Raw genomic sequence first — 13,261 nt, 5'->3', positions numbered from 1 at the left:
CTGATGGGACTGTGGAGAGGGCTGCTGCTGGAGTTTCAGGCACGGCTAACCTCTCAGCCTCCTCCCCGCCTCCAGCTCACTTCTGACCCACACTCATCGCGAGGTCTCTTACGCCATCAACAATGCTCGCGGCGGAGGTCTTCCAGCCCCTGAGCGGCTCATAGGCTCCAACGCACGGCCACGCGCTCGGAGGGAAGGGGCGTGGCCTGTGGGAAGAAATTTGGTGTGGGCGTGGCTAGGGTGGGGCGTTGGCTTAGGGACCCGGCGCAGGGATCCGGTAAACAGATTTTGGGGATGTAGCCCCTCTTCCTCGCTTCCTTTGCTGGCCCCCTGGGCCATCTCCTCCTCCCCTGCTGGAGTGGGCGGGCCCCCTCGGGAGCCTGAGACACACTGCAGCCCTGTCCATTGACCTGATCGAGTTAGAAGTTCCTGGCTTTCCCCTAAGATCCCCAGGGCCACGTGGGCATGCCCGAGCGCTCCAAGTATCCTTTGGGCGTCAGGCAAATGGCATAGAGTAGTCAAAACCCCAGCACCTCTGGGATTGCCCAGAAATCCTGAGTACCGCACGAAGTCTGGGGTCCTCAGTGAGGGACGGGGACTAGAGTCAATGGAATTTGCGTTGTTTCTACAGCTGGGCCCAGAAGTAGCTCTCGCCTCCGCTTACTCCTTCCTCCCTTGTTTCGGATCTTCATCAGTTCACTGCAAACTTGCCTGTCTTCCTGAGGGCAGGTCTGAAACGTGGTGATCAGAGCAAGTCCCCTAGAGGGCAGCAAAGACCTCGAGGTGGTACCGGAATGACCACGGCCACGCTAAACCCGGAAAAGATGGAGCCAATTCACAGAGAGAACTGAGGTCCGGAGTGGCAGGAACGAACGTCCCGACGTTAGGAAGTCATTTGAACCCTGCCCCAGGGAAAAAGGAAACAAGGCAGAGAGAACAGAGGCTGAGAGAGAGGGTCCTCAGGATGCGACAGTTCAGAACTCAGGTGCACTCATACCTTGTTCAGACCACGTAACTCTTCCAGGCTTTTCCTCTCTCTGAAGCTGTTTTCTTACCTGTAAGATTAGGAGCAAGAAGGATACTTGCTTCACGGGTGCTCTGAGGATTAACTAAGATTCTGCGTGGAAATCACTTAGCACAGCGCCTGGTGTACAATAAGCCTCAGTACTCGCATTAATAGACATAAAACAACCTTTCACGGGCCACCAAAACCATGCCTGACATTGAGTGTAATATCTCTTGCCCTTAGTGTCAGCTTGCCTAGATTACAAGCCCCAGTTGCTCGTCAGTGTCTGTAGATGTAAATAGTGTCTATTATACGTGACTTTAAACAATAAAGGGCATCCTAGACAGTCTAGGTGAGTCTGATGTGATCACTTGGAAAGGTCATAAAATCAGGGCTGAGTTTTCCTCATAGAAGAAAAAAAATCTGCCCATTCATTAGCCTCAGCTCTTGGCTCTTACCTGTGCTTAGTGATTTCAGACCTACCTAGACAGTCCCACAATCCCTCAAACCAACTCCTTGCAACAAATCTCTGTATCTCCTACTAGCACTGCGTCATAACTAATACACTGAGAAAGCAATGTGTGTGTATTTTGGGGACATTAATCTTTGGAGATTAATCTTTCTTTACTCCTGTGTAAGACCCAGACCTCTGGGGGCATAATAATTGGAGGTTGGCAAAATTCTAGTTGCTTATTGGTGGGGCTGGGCATGAGGCTATGAGGTAGACAGGGGCATACAGCCCCTTTTACAACCCCTGTCTCCTAGACCTCAGCCTCATGAAGGTAATATGGATTGGTTTGTTTCTAGCCTTTATCTACAGCTCCCCTCTTCCCAAGGGAGGCTGGGTTCATCCTCTTTCTCCAGTAATGGGTGTAGGACTGAAAATGAAACCTATGAACCAGGCATGCTGCTTCCCTAGGAGCCAGCTGGGGAGGAGGAAGCCTTCTCCTTCAGCCACCAGCTAGTCTACAAGTCCCTGTACCCTGTCTCTCCCACCTCCATTCCATCAGACTACGTGTCATGCACAAACCCAGACTTTTGCCCTCCTGCCCTAATTTTAACAATCACTCACGTTCATGGACTACATTCTGTGATGGTATACTGTGCCAAGACCTTTATTCATCTCATTTACTCATCTCATTAAAAAATAGAATCCTATGTGGCAGGAATTATCACAGCCACCATCCCATTTTACAGACAAGGAAGCTGAGTCACCAAGTCATGCTCTTAGTCTTCTATCTCTTCTTCCTCCTGGGGAGAACTGCCCCAGGTAGAATCTTCAAGATGAGCTGAACACAGCAGGGAGGAAGAGGCTCCCTCCCAAGTGACATTCCCCCAAGCTAAGAAGTCTCATCACTTCTAAAACTCTGTTTACTCCTTAGCCCCTATGGTGATGGTGAAGAACAAGGAGAGGCTGAGCTAAAAGCACTTAGAGTTTTACAGACACTCAGATTCTCTTCCCTCTTTTCAATGGGAAAATGGGGGGACAGGTACATCATCTGCAGGGAAGAGTGGGATCATGAGTCATTAAGCTCAAGTGTGAGAGATAGTGCTGCCAATTGCATGCTCCAGAGCCTTCAGCAAGCTCTGCTGTCCATGTAGCCCTTGGTTTCCTCATCTGCAAAATGGGCCAGTGAAGAAGCACACACACACACACACACACACACACACACACACACAGGTATGTATGGAACAATGAAAGAGCTAGCGTGCACTGGCACACTTTGCACTCTCCACCTTTAAAGGAGAGGGAGAGTTGGTGAAAGCAAAGGCCTCACGTTCCAAACAGCAGAGATTGCCATTATCACTACACATACCCCACCATCTCCTCCAAAAGCAACACAAACAAAACCTTCTCAGGGCACAACATTTGCTGGGGGCGGGGGGTGGGATTCCTTTCAAGGCTGACCCTGAGAATGTGAGCATTCTTAAATGTTGCCCCAGGCAGGCCTTCCTCTCCTCCTTCATCTGAGAGAACAGCAATTGCTCCCCCACCCCACGTCACTTGGGCGTCATCCCGTCTTTCCTTAAGCCGTCCTTCAGCAAACCCTGCCAGCTCTGCCACCCAATTATATCCACTCCGGCCCTCCATCCCACAGCCACCACCCACAACTCCATGCCCAAACTCCCTCCCTGACAAACTACTCTCTCATATGGCAGCCAAGGTGAGAGTTTAACAATGCAGACACGACCCTATCTCTGCTGCCTAAAACCCATCCACAGAGCATCCCAATGCTGGAAAACCGGAGCCCAAAGCTTTAGCCTCCAAGCCTTGTAGACTTGGTCCTGCTGTCCTGCTCTCTCAGCCTTCATCCTGAATTCCACTCCCTCCTGCTCTCTTCTTGGCCTCCTCCACGTACTTTTCTATTCTTGATATTCTGCGTGCTCCCTCCACACATACTGTTTCCTCTGACAAAGTCTTCTCTCCACTCAACCACACCCCTTAGTTAACTGCCCTCCACGGGGAAGGCTTCTGGGCCGGCTTCTAGGGCCTCCTGCCCAAGGTGTTTCTGACACCTTTTGTTAGACATGCCCCAGATGCTGGGCACCTTCCTTTGAGAATCTATACCATGGATTACAGTTGGGTCACTCTGGAATTACCCTCATTCCACCATACACAAAGGACTCTGAGCTCCATTAGGACAGGGACCAGAGGTGGTTTTACTCATCCTGGTATCTCTGATACACACACAGGAAGAGCTGAATCAATATTTGTTGGATGAGTCCTGGGTGAGGCAAATAGGCCAGGCATCTAATTGATCATGGGCAGAGGGCTATACACCTGTTTTGCTTGTCATCCCTGCATAATAATAATGGTGCCCCTGTCCACTCTCAACTAACCCAATTTGGTGACATGTTATACAATCATCCCACCTATTGGAAAGGAGAAAGTGTTTGCCTCAGAGATTCTGCTCTTTTTCAGCCCTCCATTAGCTCCGACTTTTCTCCAAAAAAGGATAAAGCTTTTTCTTGCTCCTGAGATGTTTTTTGCCTATTTAATATCTTCCCCGCATTGCCCTCAAACCCTAGAAATTATAAGAATTATGTTTGCCCATTTCGCAGCAGAAGTGTCTTCCTGGAGGGTTGCCATGGTGATCAAATGATGTCACTGTCCTGGTAACGGTTGCCAAGGATATGAGTGATGTCACTTCCAGGACAGGATTTCCATGGTAACCATCTCGGTGGAACAGGGGAGTGGCCAGGAAAGTAAAGAGGGTGGAGGGCGGATGCAGAAGGGACAGATGTAAAGAGCGGAAGGAAGAGGGGAGGGGAGGAGAAATTCAGAGAAAAAAGCCAGGAAGAGGATAAGGACCATCCCGAGCAGTTGAAAATAATAGAGAATCTCAGAAATGGAAAACTTCCTAGAGACCTCCAAAAGCAAGAACCACTGGGATGAAGGAAAGGAAAAAAGAAAAAAGGGAAATATATATATATTTCCTTATATATCCTATATATATAAAGGATAGCTGGAATAACTGAACTGCTGATGTCTATTGGTTTATTGAAAGGAACAGTTAATGCTTAAATTTTTTGTCTGACCAATTTTGCATGCTTGTATCTGGTAATCTGAACAACTAATTTGAAGACAACAATATGCAATATAACAATTGTTGAATTCCTGCCATCTTGTTTAGTGAGATGTATTGTAGTGAGAAGCTTTGTATCATTTCTAACGTTTTTTGAAATTATTTTTTATTCTCTTTGTTTGATCAATCTTGCATTCTTACATCTGGTAATCTGAGCAACTTCACTGAATATAACAATATGTAATATAACAACCAGTGCTAATTTCCTATCATCTTGTTTTGAAATTCTGTATCATTTTTATTGTTTTTGTGTTGTTTTGTTTTTGTCTTTGACATTTTGTTATTTGTTTTCTTTAAAATAAAAAATTATATATCTGCAAAAGCAAGAACTTCATTTTTATAGCGGTGACTCGAAAGTTAGGACTTGCTCAAAATCATACCACCAGTTTACAAGTGATGTTAGAGCCACACCATTAGGAGATTTGGATGGGGAAATAAAGGATTCCTTCAGTCATTTCTTTTTTAAAATCCTGGCCTCGAGTCAATCAATTATTCATGAATTCAATAAATTCTTGCAGTGAGCTGTATGTTAGGCCTGGGGAGGAAACTGAAAGACATTTGCTCTGTTACTTTGTCTTTTTATTGTATCTTTCCCACTAGAACAAGGCTCATGTCTGTCAATTTCCCAAGGTATCAGCCACCCACCCCATGTCTACCACATAATAGCGGTTCACTGGGATTACTGAATGAACAAAGAGGGAATGGAAAATGCCATTGTGTGGTACTCATCTACAGTACTGGATCCCAAAAAGGCTCACAGTAGCTGCCAGGGGGAAGACAGGAGTTCACATAATTTGGGTAAGGCAAAAGAAAACTATTGCCAAAGAGAGTAAGAATCTGAGCAAAAATGAGGGCAAGTTGAACAAGGTGGATGCAGCTGGAGAGACTTCAACGGGTGAGTCTTTGGCCCATCTCTTCACTTACATCACACACACAGACACAAAGCAGTGTAAGTGTCCCCAGAATGTGATGTGTGACATCCTTTTTTTTTTTTCTGGTAGTGGGAATTGAACTCAGGACCATGTGCTTGCCAGGCACAGGCTGTGCCACTGAGCTGTATCCCTGGCCCAATATCCTATCTTTCTAGTCTCAAGCCAAATGAGAGCATGGCACATTGTAAAGCACCATGCATAAGGACTTAGGAAATCTGAATGCTATTCAAAGCTATTTTGTTTCCTTGGACTTGTTTCCCCTGCCATACGAGATAACCCCTTCTTATCTCTTTCATCAATTTATCACAACGGGATGAATTTTAAGACATTCTAAGTGTGGAACTGGTAGGAAACCTAGCTGGGCATCGTGGTGCACGCCTGCAATCTTAGCCCTCGGGAGGGTGAGGCAGAGGACTGCTGCAAGTTCAAGACTAGCCTGGGCTACATAGACCAGTCTGAACTGTTGAGAGCCTCCATCTCAAAAACAAAACCCGGCAAACCAACCTGGAAGGAAACCTTTACCATGCTAGAAACCTTCCAGATTTATGTCAGTGTGTACTTCCCTCTTAGCTCCTCTCAAGGAACCGCATTCATCGAAGGGGCTAATTTTGCTTCTTCCTATTTCCCTGTCCCTCATCCCAAAGAAAATGCTTTACAGGCTGAATATTGAGAGTTACAATATAATCCAAGTCCTACACTTGAGAAATGAGACCTGGGCTTCTAAAGTAGCGTGGCTTGCCAAAGATCCCCACAATCATGAGCAGCAATGCTTTGCTGGGGCCCAGCTGAGTTCTTGAGGAAGGCTGTCCTCTGAGGCTTACCAGCTGTGAAGTCCACACACTTGCACCTAAACTTCCTCATCTGTAAACTGGGGACAAAGCATCCTCCTTTTTTATAAGTACCTTTGCAGTGTACCATTACATTCCTTGTGGGAAATTGATGTTTATACCATAGTTCTTCATCCCCTTCCTCTTCCCTCCTCCCTTCCTCCATCTCTTGGTCCTCTTCCTTTTTGAAAAAGCTCTATTTCCTGTTATCTTCTATTTTGCTCTTTATACTTTGGGTTTCTCATATAAGAGAAAATATGCAATATTAAAGCTTGTGTCTGATTTACTTAACATTCTGATCTCAAAGTGCATCCTTTTTCCTACAAATGACTTGTTTATCCTTCGTTATGACAGAGTAGTAGTTGATGGTGTATATTTCCTTTATCTATTTATGTATTGGTGAGCATACAGGCCACTTCCAAGATTTCACTATTATGATGGTTGTGAAATCAAAGTGAGTACTTCAGCAACTGTGAAAAACATCTGAAATCTAAGAGTAATTCTGTATCTAATCATTTATCAAAGCCAAGGGTCTTAACCACACAAAGCCTGTAGCACAAAGATACCTGGCCTACTAAGGTGAAACTCCATAGCCATTTTAGCTTATAATTAGGTCAACCTGAAATGATTTATAGAGAACATTTATTGGGGCTGGGGATTTAGCTCAGCGGCAAAAGCGCCTGCCTGGCAAGCGCAAGGTCGTGAGTTCGGTTCCCGGTACGGGAGGAAAAAAAAAAAAAAAAAAAGAGAACATTTATTATCACCTGGCAGTCATAGCTCTACTTCCCAATTTAAAAAAAAGTAGGTTAAATTTCTTCCGTTCCTCAGAGTTCTGTGCTCCATGATATAAATTCAAAGGCAGAACCTGGCCTATGTCTGTTTTTATCAATCTATTGCCAAGGTTTAGCCAAGAATAAAGTGTTTAAGACCTCTGTGTAACTGAACCAATCCACTTGAACATATAATGTTTGATCCTAGCTACAACGGAGATGATAAAACTGTAGGGCCAGAAAATATCACCTGAGGTTCAAATGCTAAGGCTGAGCCTCAAGAGATTCTCTAGCATGAAGCTAGGAATGTTTAAGGGGTTAAGCTTTTTTTTTTTTTTTTTGGTCAAACTGAGGTTGGTTCATTTGAAAGAATACTAAAAACTTTCTTAATAATCACTAAAACTTATTTCAGAAACCCAGGTTTGCCCCTAATTAGCATTTTATTATATGTAATTAGGAACAGTTAAGGACACGTATAAGCTTGGTATCTATGTTCAGTGAAGTATCAAACAACATACCAGAGTGGACTAAACACTACTCTCCCATGTTAAAACACACCACAACCTTTCAGAGGTTCCATACTGTGAAAGACAGCATTCCGCTTTTTTAAGAATCAGTTATCAGGAAAAGTGGCTAAGAGAGGCAGGCTATGGTAGCTGGGTTCATAGAAAACTAAACTCCACAAACTTTTAAATGTATGCTGCAAAATATGTAATGGAATCGGAAGGCAAGAAATCCTGGACATCATATAACTAGTGCTTTACTGTTTGAAAGACTCCAACCAGGATTCAAAATGGTGACTAAATAGCTCCTTGGGAGGGAAAATAATCAAGGCCATACACAGAGATAATATCCCCAAAGCAGCATTTATTTACCCTTTGAATTCGAAAACATTTATTTTAGAAGTCTGGCATTTCATAATCACCCATCTTGATTGACATGGGCTGACACACATGGTGCTGTCAGGATACACAAGGACAATAGCCAAAGAGCTACAAAAAAAAAAAATCCATGATTCTTAAACAATTGCAACCAAAAAAAAGTTGTACGTATCAAAACTTTAGATGCATTGCATTGAAAAGATCTGTGCACATCATAATTTAAAGAGGCAAAACAAGGTGCTACTGAAACCTCACATTAAACAGTTTATTATAAAGCTGATGGAAAGGAACAAGTTGTCTCTCTGTATCGGCTTCCCTTAAGTTTTCCATTAGCTGAAGAAACAGGTGGGAGGATTGAATTCATTTTTGCATGCACAAGATGTACTGCTTAACAAAACACTATCAGCTTGTTTTAAATATCAACCATAGCCTACGTGGCTAATTCCTTCTAAACTTCCCAATTACTTTCATCTGGATTTGCCACAGATCAACAGGCATAGCAAGATGCCTCATTTGGAACACAATTCTCTACATAATTCACGAAGGGAGCTCTTGTGGGCTCGAAGTTAACCACCAGTCCAGCAATGCCCATAAATGTTTATCTGAAACTGCTTCCCAAGGGATAGGAGAGCAGATCTGAGTAGCTGTGCTGCCAATACAGATAGGTTTAGCACTAGATATTTAGTGATTGTGGCAAGGAAGAATTGGTGACGATGGGGGTGGTGGGTGAAGGGCGGGTCAGGGACCCAAAAGATCTTCAGTTGCCTTCTCCTGCTTCTTCATCCTGCTGGTCACTTGTCCAGAGGGTAAGGTTGTCTCGCAGCAACTGCATGATGAGTGTGGAGTCCTTATAGGAATCCTCATTTAATGTGTCCAGCTCAGCTATGGCATCATCAAAGGCTTGTTTGGCTAACAGGCACGCCTGCTCAGGTGCATTCTGGATCTCATAGTAGAACACAGAGAAGTTGAGGGCCAGGCCCAGCCGGATGGGATGTGTTGGCTGCATGTGCTCTTTGCTGATTTCAAAAGCTTCCTTGTAGGCTGCCTCAGAAGCTTCAACCACACTGTTTTTCTTCTCTCCTGAAGCTACCTCGGCCAAGTAGCGGTAGTAATCACCTTTCATTTTCAGATAAAACACCTTGCTCTCATACTGGAAATCATTGCAGTTCTTGATGAGGAACTTGTCAAGCAGAGCCAGGACATCATTGCAAACTGTCTCCAGCTCCTTCTCAATCTTCTCTCGGTAAGCTTTAACCTTCTCCAATTTCTTTTCATTTCCATCAGCCATGGTTTTCTGCTCAATACTGCTAATGACCCTCCAAGAAGATCGCCTGGCACCAACCACATTCTTGTAGGCCACAGAAAGGAGATTTCGATCTTCATTGGAAAGGGGTTCATTCAGCTCTGTCACCTGCAGAACCCCAAAGAGATAAAACATTGAGAGCTAAGTCTGAAAACCTCAAAAATCCTCTCTTCAACATAACCAACAGTCCTTCTCAAGAACAGGATTATGGACAGGCCATTCCGAAGAATAAAAGCTACTTGTGGACAAAACCAATGAAGATATGGATCCTACGTGGAGAAAACTATAGTATAAGAGAGGGATAAATATTGCAACTCAAAATACGAAGCAACAGAGCCTTGAGACATACACAATTTAAGTCTTACATTAGATGCTGCTTTATTTTGGTAGAATAATAAGGATGGTCATGCAAAGATTCTATGGTGGTAGTACATGATGGTAAAGAATCATGTACTACCTTTGTGGTTATTCTCCACAAACACTCCCAGCTCTACCCCAAGTCAAAATAGACAATGCACTAGTAACTAAATGTCACCAGCTTCAGCTAAAAGAAAGCAAAGCTACTGAGCACAATATTTACTCGGACCTACACCATGGGAACATCTGACTGGCCCCTGGAGTTTGGAAGCACTAATTATTTTAAACAGAAGAGTAAACTTTCACTTATGGTTTACTTCCCTTAGTTCTGCAGAAAGCCAATTCCACATGAATCAGCTGTCCACTTAGTTTAAAGAGCATTAAACTTTGCTGTAGGTTTAACTATGAACTTCTATCAGGGCTCGATTTTGAGACACACAGATACACTCACACACAGAACCACCTGTGACAATGGAGGTAGAGACTGAAATGATGATGTCTCTATAAGGCAACACCAAAAATGGCCAGTAGCCACCAGAAGCTAAGAGAAACCGAAGACTAAGGTTCTTCCCTAAGGTCTTCAGAAGGAGCATAGCCAGCCAATACCTCCATTTTAGAATTCTGAGAGAATACATTTCTGTTGTCTTAAGCCACTCCATTTGTGCTATTTTGTTCAACAGCCTAAGAAAACTAACAGACTTAAAATCAGAAAGCCCTGATTTGGTGCCAAGCATAAACACTATCTTACTTTAACTAATGTACGACATTTCAAAGGCTCTCAAAAAGAGTCTGTATCTTCATCAAAGTAGAAAGATCCCTTATTATGAACTATTGGGAAAGGTCTATAATTTTAAAAGAAAAGGAGGTGGGGTAAGCCACTTAGGAAACCACAAAAAATAATATTATTTAAATAAAACTGGAAGAATGACACCTCTAACAGAGGGAAAATCTTTTAATTTCAGTGGAGAAAATTATCAACTCAAACATCCTTAAAATGGAGTAAGAGGGGCTGGGGATTTAGCTCAGCGGCAAAAGCGCCTGACTGGCAAGCGCAAGGTCGTGAGTTCGGTTCCCGGTACCGGAGAAAAACAAAAAAAAAAAAAAAAAAAAAAACAAAAAAATGGAGTAAGAAAACTAAGCAATAAAGATTCAAAAAATTTAAACGATAGATTGAAGAAATAGTGGTTTAAAAAAATAAATGCAATCATTACATAAATGAGAAAACTTGTGCAGTCCTTACAAAGTAAAACAAATGTCTATACGGCCCTCTTCCCTCCAAACCCTAGACAAAATAAGACCTCTATTCTCTTACATACTCTAATCAACCAAAATCCACTTCTTTTTTCAATGTGGTCTTTACCATGTTTCCCTAAAATAAGGGGAAAGACCTCACTGGAAAATAATCAGCCTTGAAAACTAGAGAAAAATGCCAGCACCAAACGGCCTATCCTGAATGGCTATCATCAATAAATTAAATAATAATAAAAATACTATATTTATATATACCAAATTATTTCTTAGTTAAGCTCTGGCTTGAATTCTAAGAACAATATTTGCTTGCTTAGTTATGTTAGTCACCCTCAGCTGACGCTGACAGTGATTCACTCAGACTGGCCGGCAACCAAATGATTGTTACATAAACACTAATACTCCTAGTAACCGTAAATGATTTTTCTAGCGAAGGTGTCATTATAAATATTGCCCAGTGGCCTTTTTTGGCAGTTTATTCCACACGGAGGAAGAACATGCTTACATGAATTCCTGAAATTCACAATTACACCTTTTAATAGGATCAACCTCATGCCTTACCATACATACCCTTTTTGGTACTTAGGACAAAACTTTGGAACTGGAGGCCTTGCAGGTCATTTGGGTTGATCTTATTTTACTACTTAAGTCTACAAAAGCTGTGATTTGAGGTCACACTACTAGCTAAGACTAAACTCAAGATGGTGCCTTGAGTAAGACAGTATCTCAGTATTGTTATAACTTATATTTCTCTAATGGCCAGTGATGTCAGAACATTTTTTCATGTATGTATTGGCCATCTGTTAAATATATGTTTTTTAATATCCTAGATCGTAACTCAGTTAACAAAGGGAACTTATGAAATGACAGTTTACTACTTGACTGAATTTTCCCCAAACTGGGAAAGTATACCCACTCCCCAAAATCAAAAGCCACAAAAAATATGTACCATTGGTTTGATACTTACTGTAAATGATCTCCATTAATGTTAGTTAGCACTAAAACACAGGAGCCAAAAGAACAGAAAGTTCAATTTTATTCTAAGAAAAAGTCATGGGAGGCAACACAGCATAATGAGAAGAACCATGATACAACAGCTAGTCCGAACTATGCCACATGTCAAATCAGCTGGATGATCACCTGCAGAACTTATGGAGATAGATTTTGTATCTCTACAATCATAGGTTTCCAAACAGTTTCTCACTAGGAATACAAAGCAAAGACGTAATTTGAGAGAGCAGAGACCTATACCATGATACTCAACCTTCTTTTCACTGCCAATACCGATGTTAAACACTCATTTTGACCAACTTCAGCTGCTCAGAGTAGCCACATTGGGTACTAAGTCTTTATGGTTACTACCAACCACCTCTACGGGGCTGCCCCACTTGTGCTCAGAGCCTCTGGTTTGCTGCCTTACTCCCCATTCTCCCACATTTAATCCTATTTACACCTTACCATTCCTGAAAACCTTAAACTGACTTACCTTTCCCATTTTTAAAGACACCCCTCCCCGCTTTTTTTAAGGACTGGACTCCCTGCTGGCCGTTTTATTTTCGCAGTACTGAAAATTAAACCCAGGACCTTCACACGGAGTTACATCCCCAAGCCTTTTTTTTTCCCTTTCAGTTTTGAGACAACTGCCGAACCTGGGATTGAACTTGCAATCCTCCTGCCTCAACTTCCCAGAGTGCTGGAACTGCAGGCATGTATGCCACCAAACCCCTAGATGCTAAGCCAGAATATACTCCTGGTCTTGAGGAGTATGTCATCTTACCAATGTCTTTACCACGCAGCCTTTAGCTACATCAATTTTTAACCTCTGGGTACCGCTTGGCTTATTTTCTCTGCTCTGGGACTGCACAGCATTACTAAAGGTCACAAATAACTCAGCCTGTTGCCAATTCATTTATCTTCTTATGACACCATTCGCTTACTCAAAAATCCCTAGGGGCCTCCTCCCACTACTCATAAGGCAATAAACTATGTGAGTAAAAATAGATCCATTGCCAAAAATAGAACAGTGACTATTTAGGAAAATCTGAAGTTCTTTATCTGGGAAACATCCAACATCAAAATACTGAGCAAAGAAAAAATACCACCAGAGCAGATCATATTGTCAGCTAGGGGTGTTTCTTGTTCTGAATAGCTCACCTACCCCGCATAGCTACACAAACCCACACACTACTGTCCTGTCCTTTAGTTGCCCACACCCACATGCTATGAATTGGCTTGCTTTTGCTATGAGTTTGTAACAGAAGAAAACAATTCTCATGAACAATTAAGCTAACCACATCATAAAAATCCAAGTTTATTTAGCAGAACCCTGTACATTATTAAAAAAAAAAAA

General features: G+C 42.8%; 1 protein-coding gene across 1 annotated transcript in view; it reads right to left on the bottom strand.

The window, feature by feature from the left end:
* Positions 1–7,969: 7,969 nt before the first annotated feature.
* The window catches only part of Ywhah (tyrosine 3-monooxygenase/tryptophan 5-monooxygenase activation protein, eta), an 11,811-nt gene continuing 6,519 nt past the window's right edge, over positions 7,970–13,261 (bottom strand). The window contains exon 2 of the mRNA XM_005396347.2: positions 7,970–9,414. Coding sequence (XP_005396404.1) covers positions 8,761–9,414 — 654 coding nt within the window. The 3' untranslated portion in view covers positions 7,970–8,760. The remainder of the gene's footprint in view (positions 9,415–13,261) is intronic.

The sequence above is a fragment of the Chinchilla lanigera genome, unplaced genomic scaffold, assembly GCF_000276665.1.
Source record: "Chinchilla lanigera isolate Chin_1 unplaced genomic scaffold, ChiLan1.0 scaffold00054, whole genome shotgun sequence".
Classification (NCBI taxonomy): Eukaryota; Metazoa; Chordata; class Mammalia; order Rodentia; family Chinchillidae; genus Chinchilla; species Chinchilla lanigera.
Note: the sequence above shows the minus strand (reverse complement) of the source record. Positions and strands in the feature narration are given on the sequence as shown.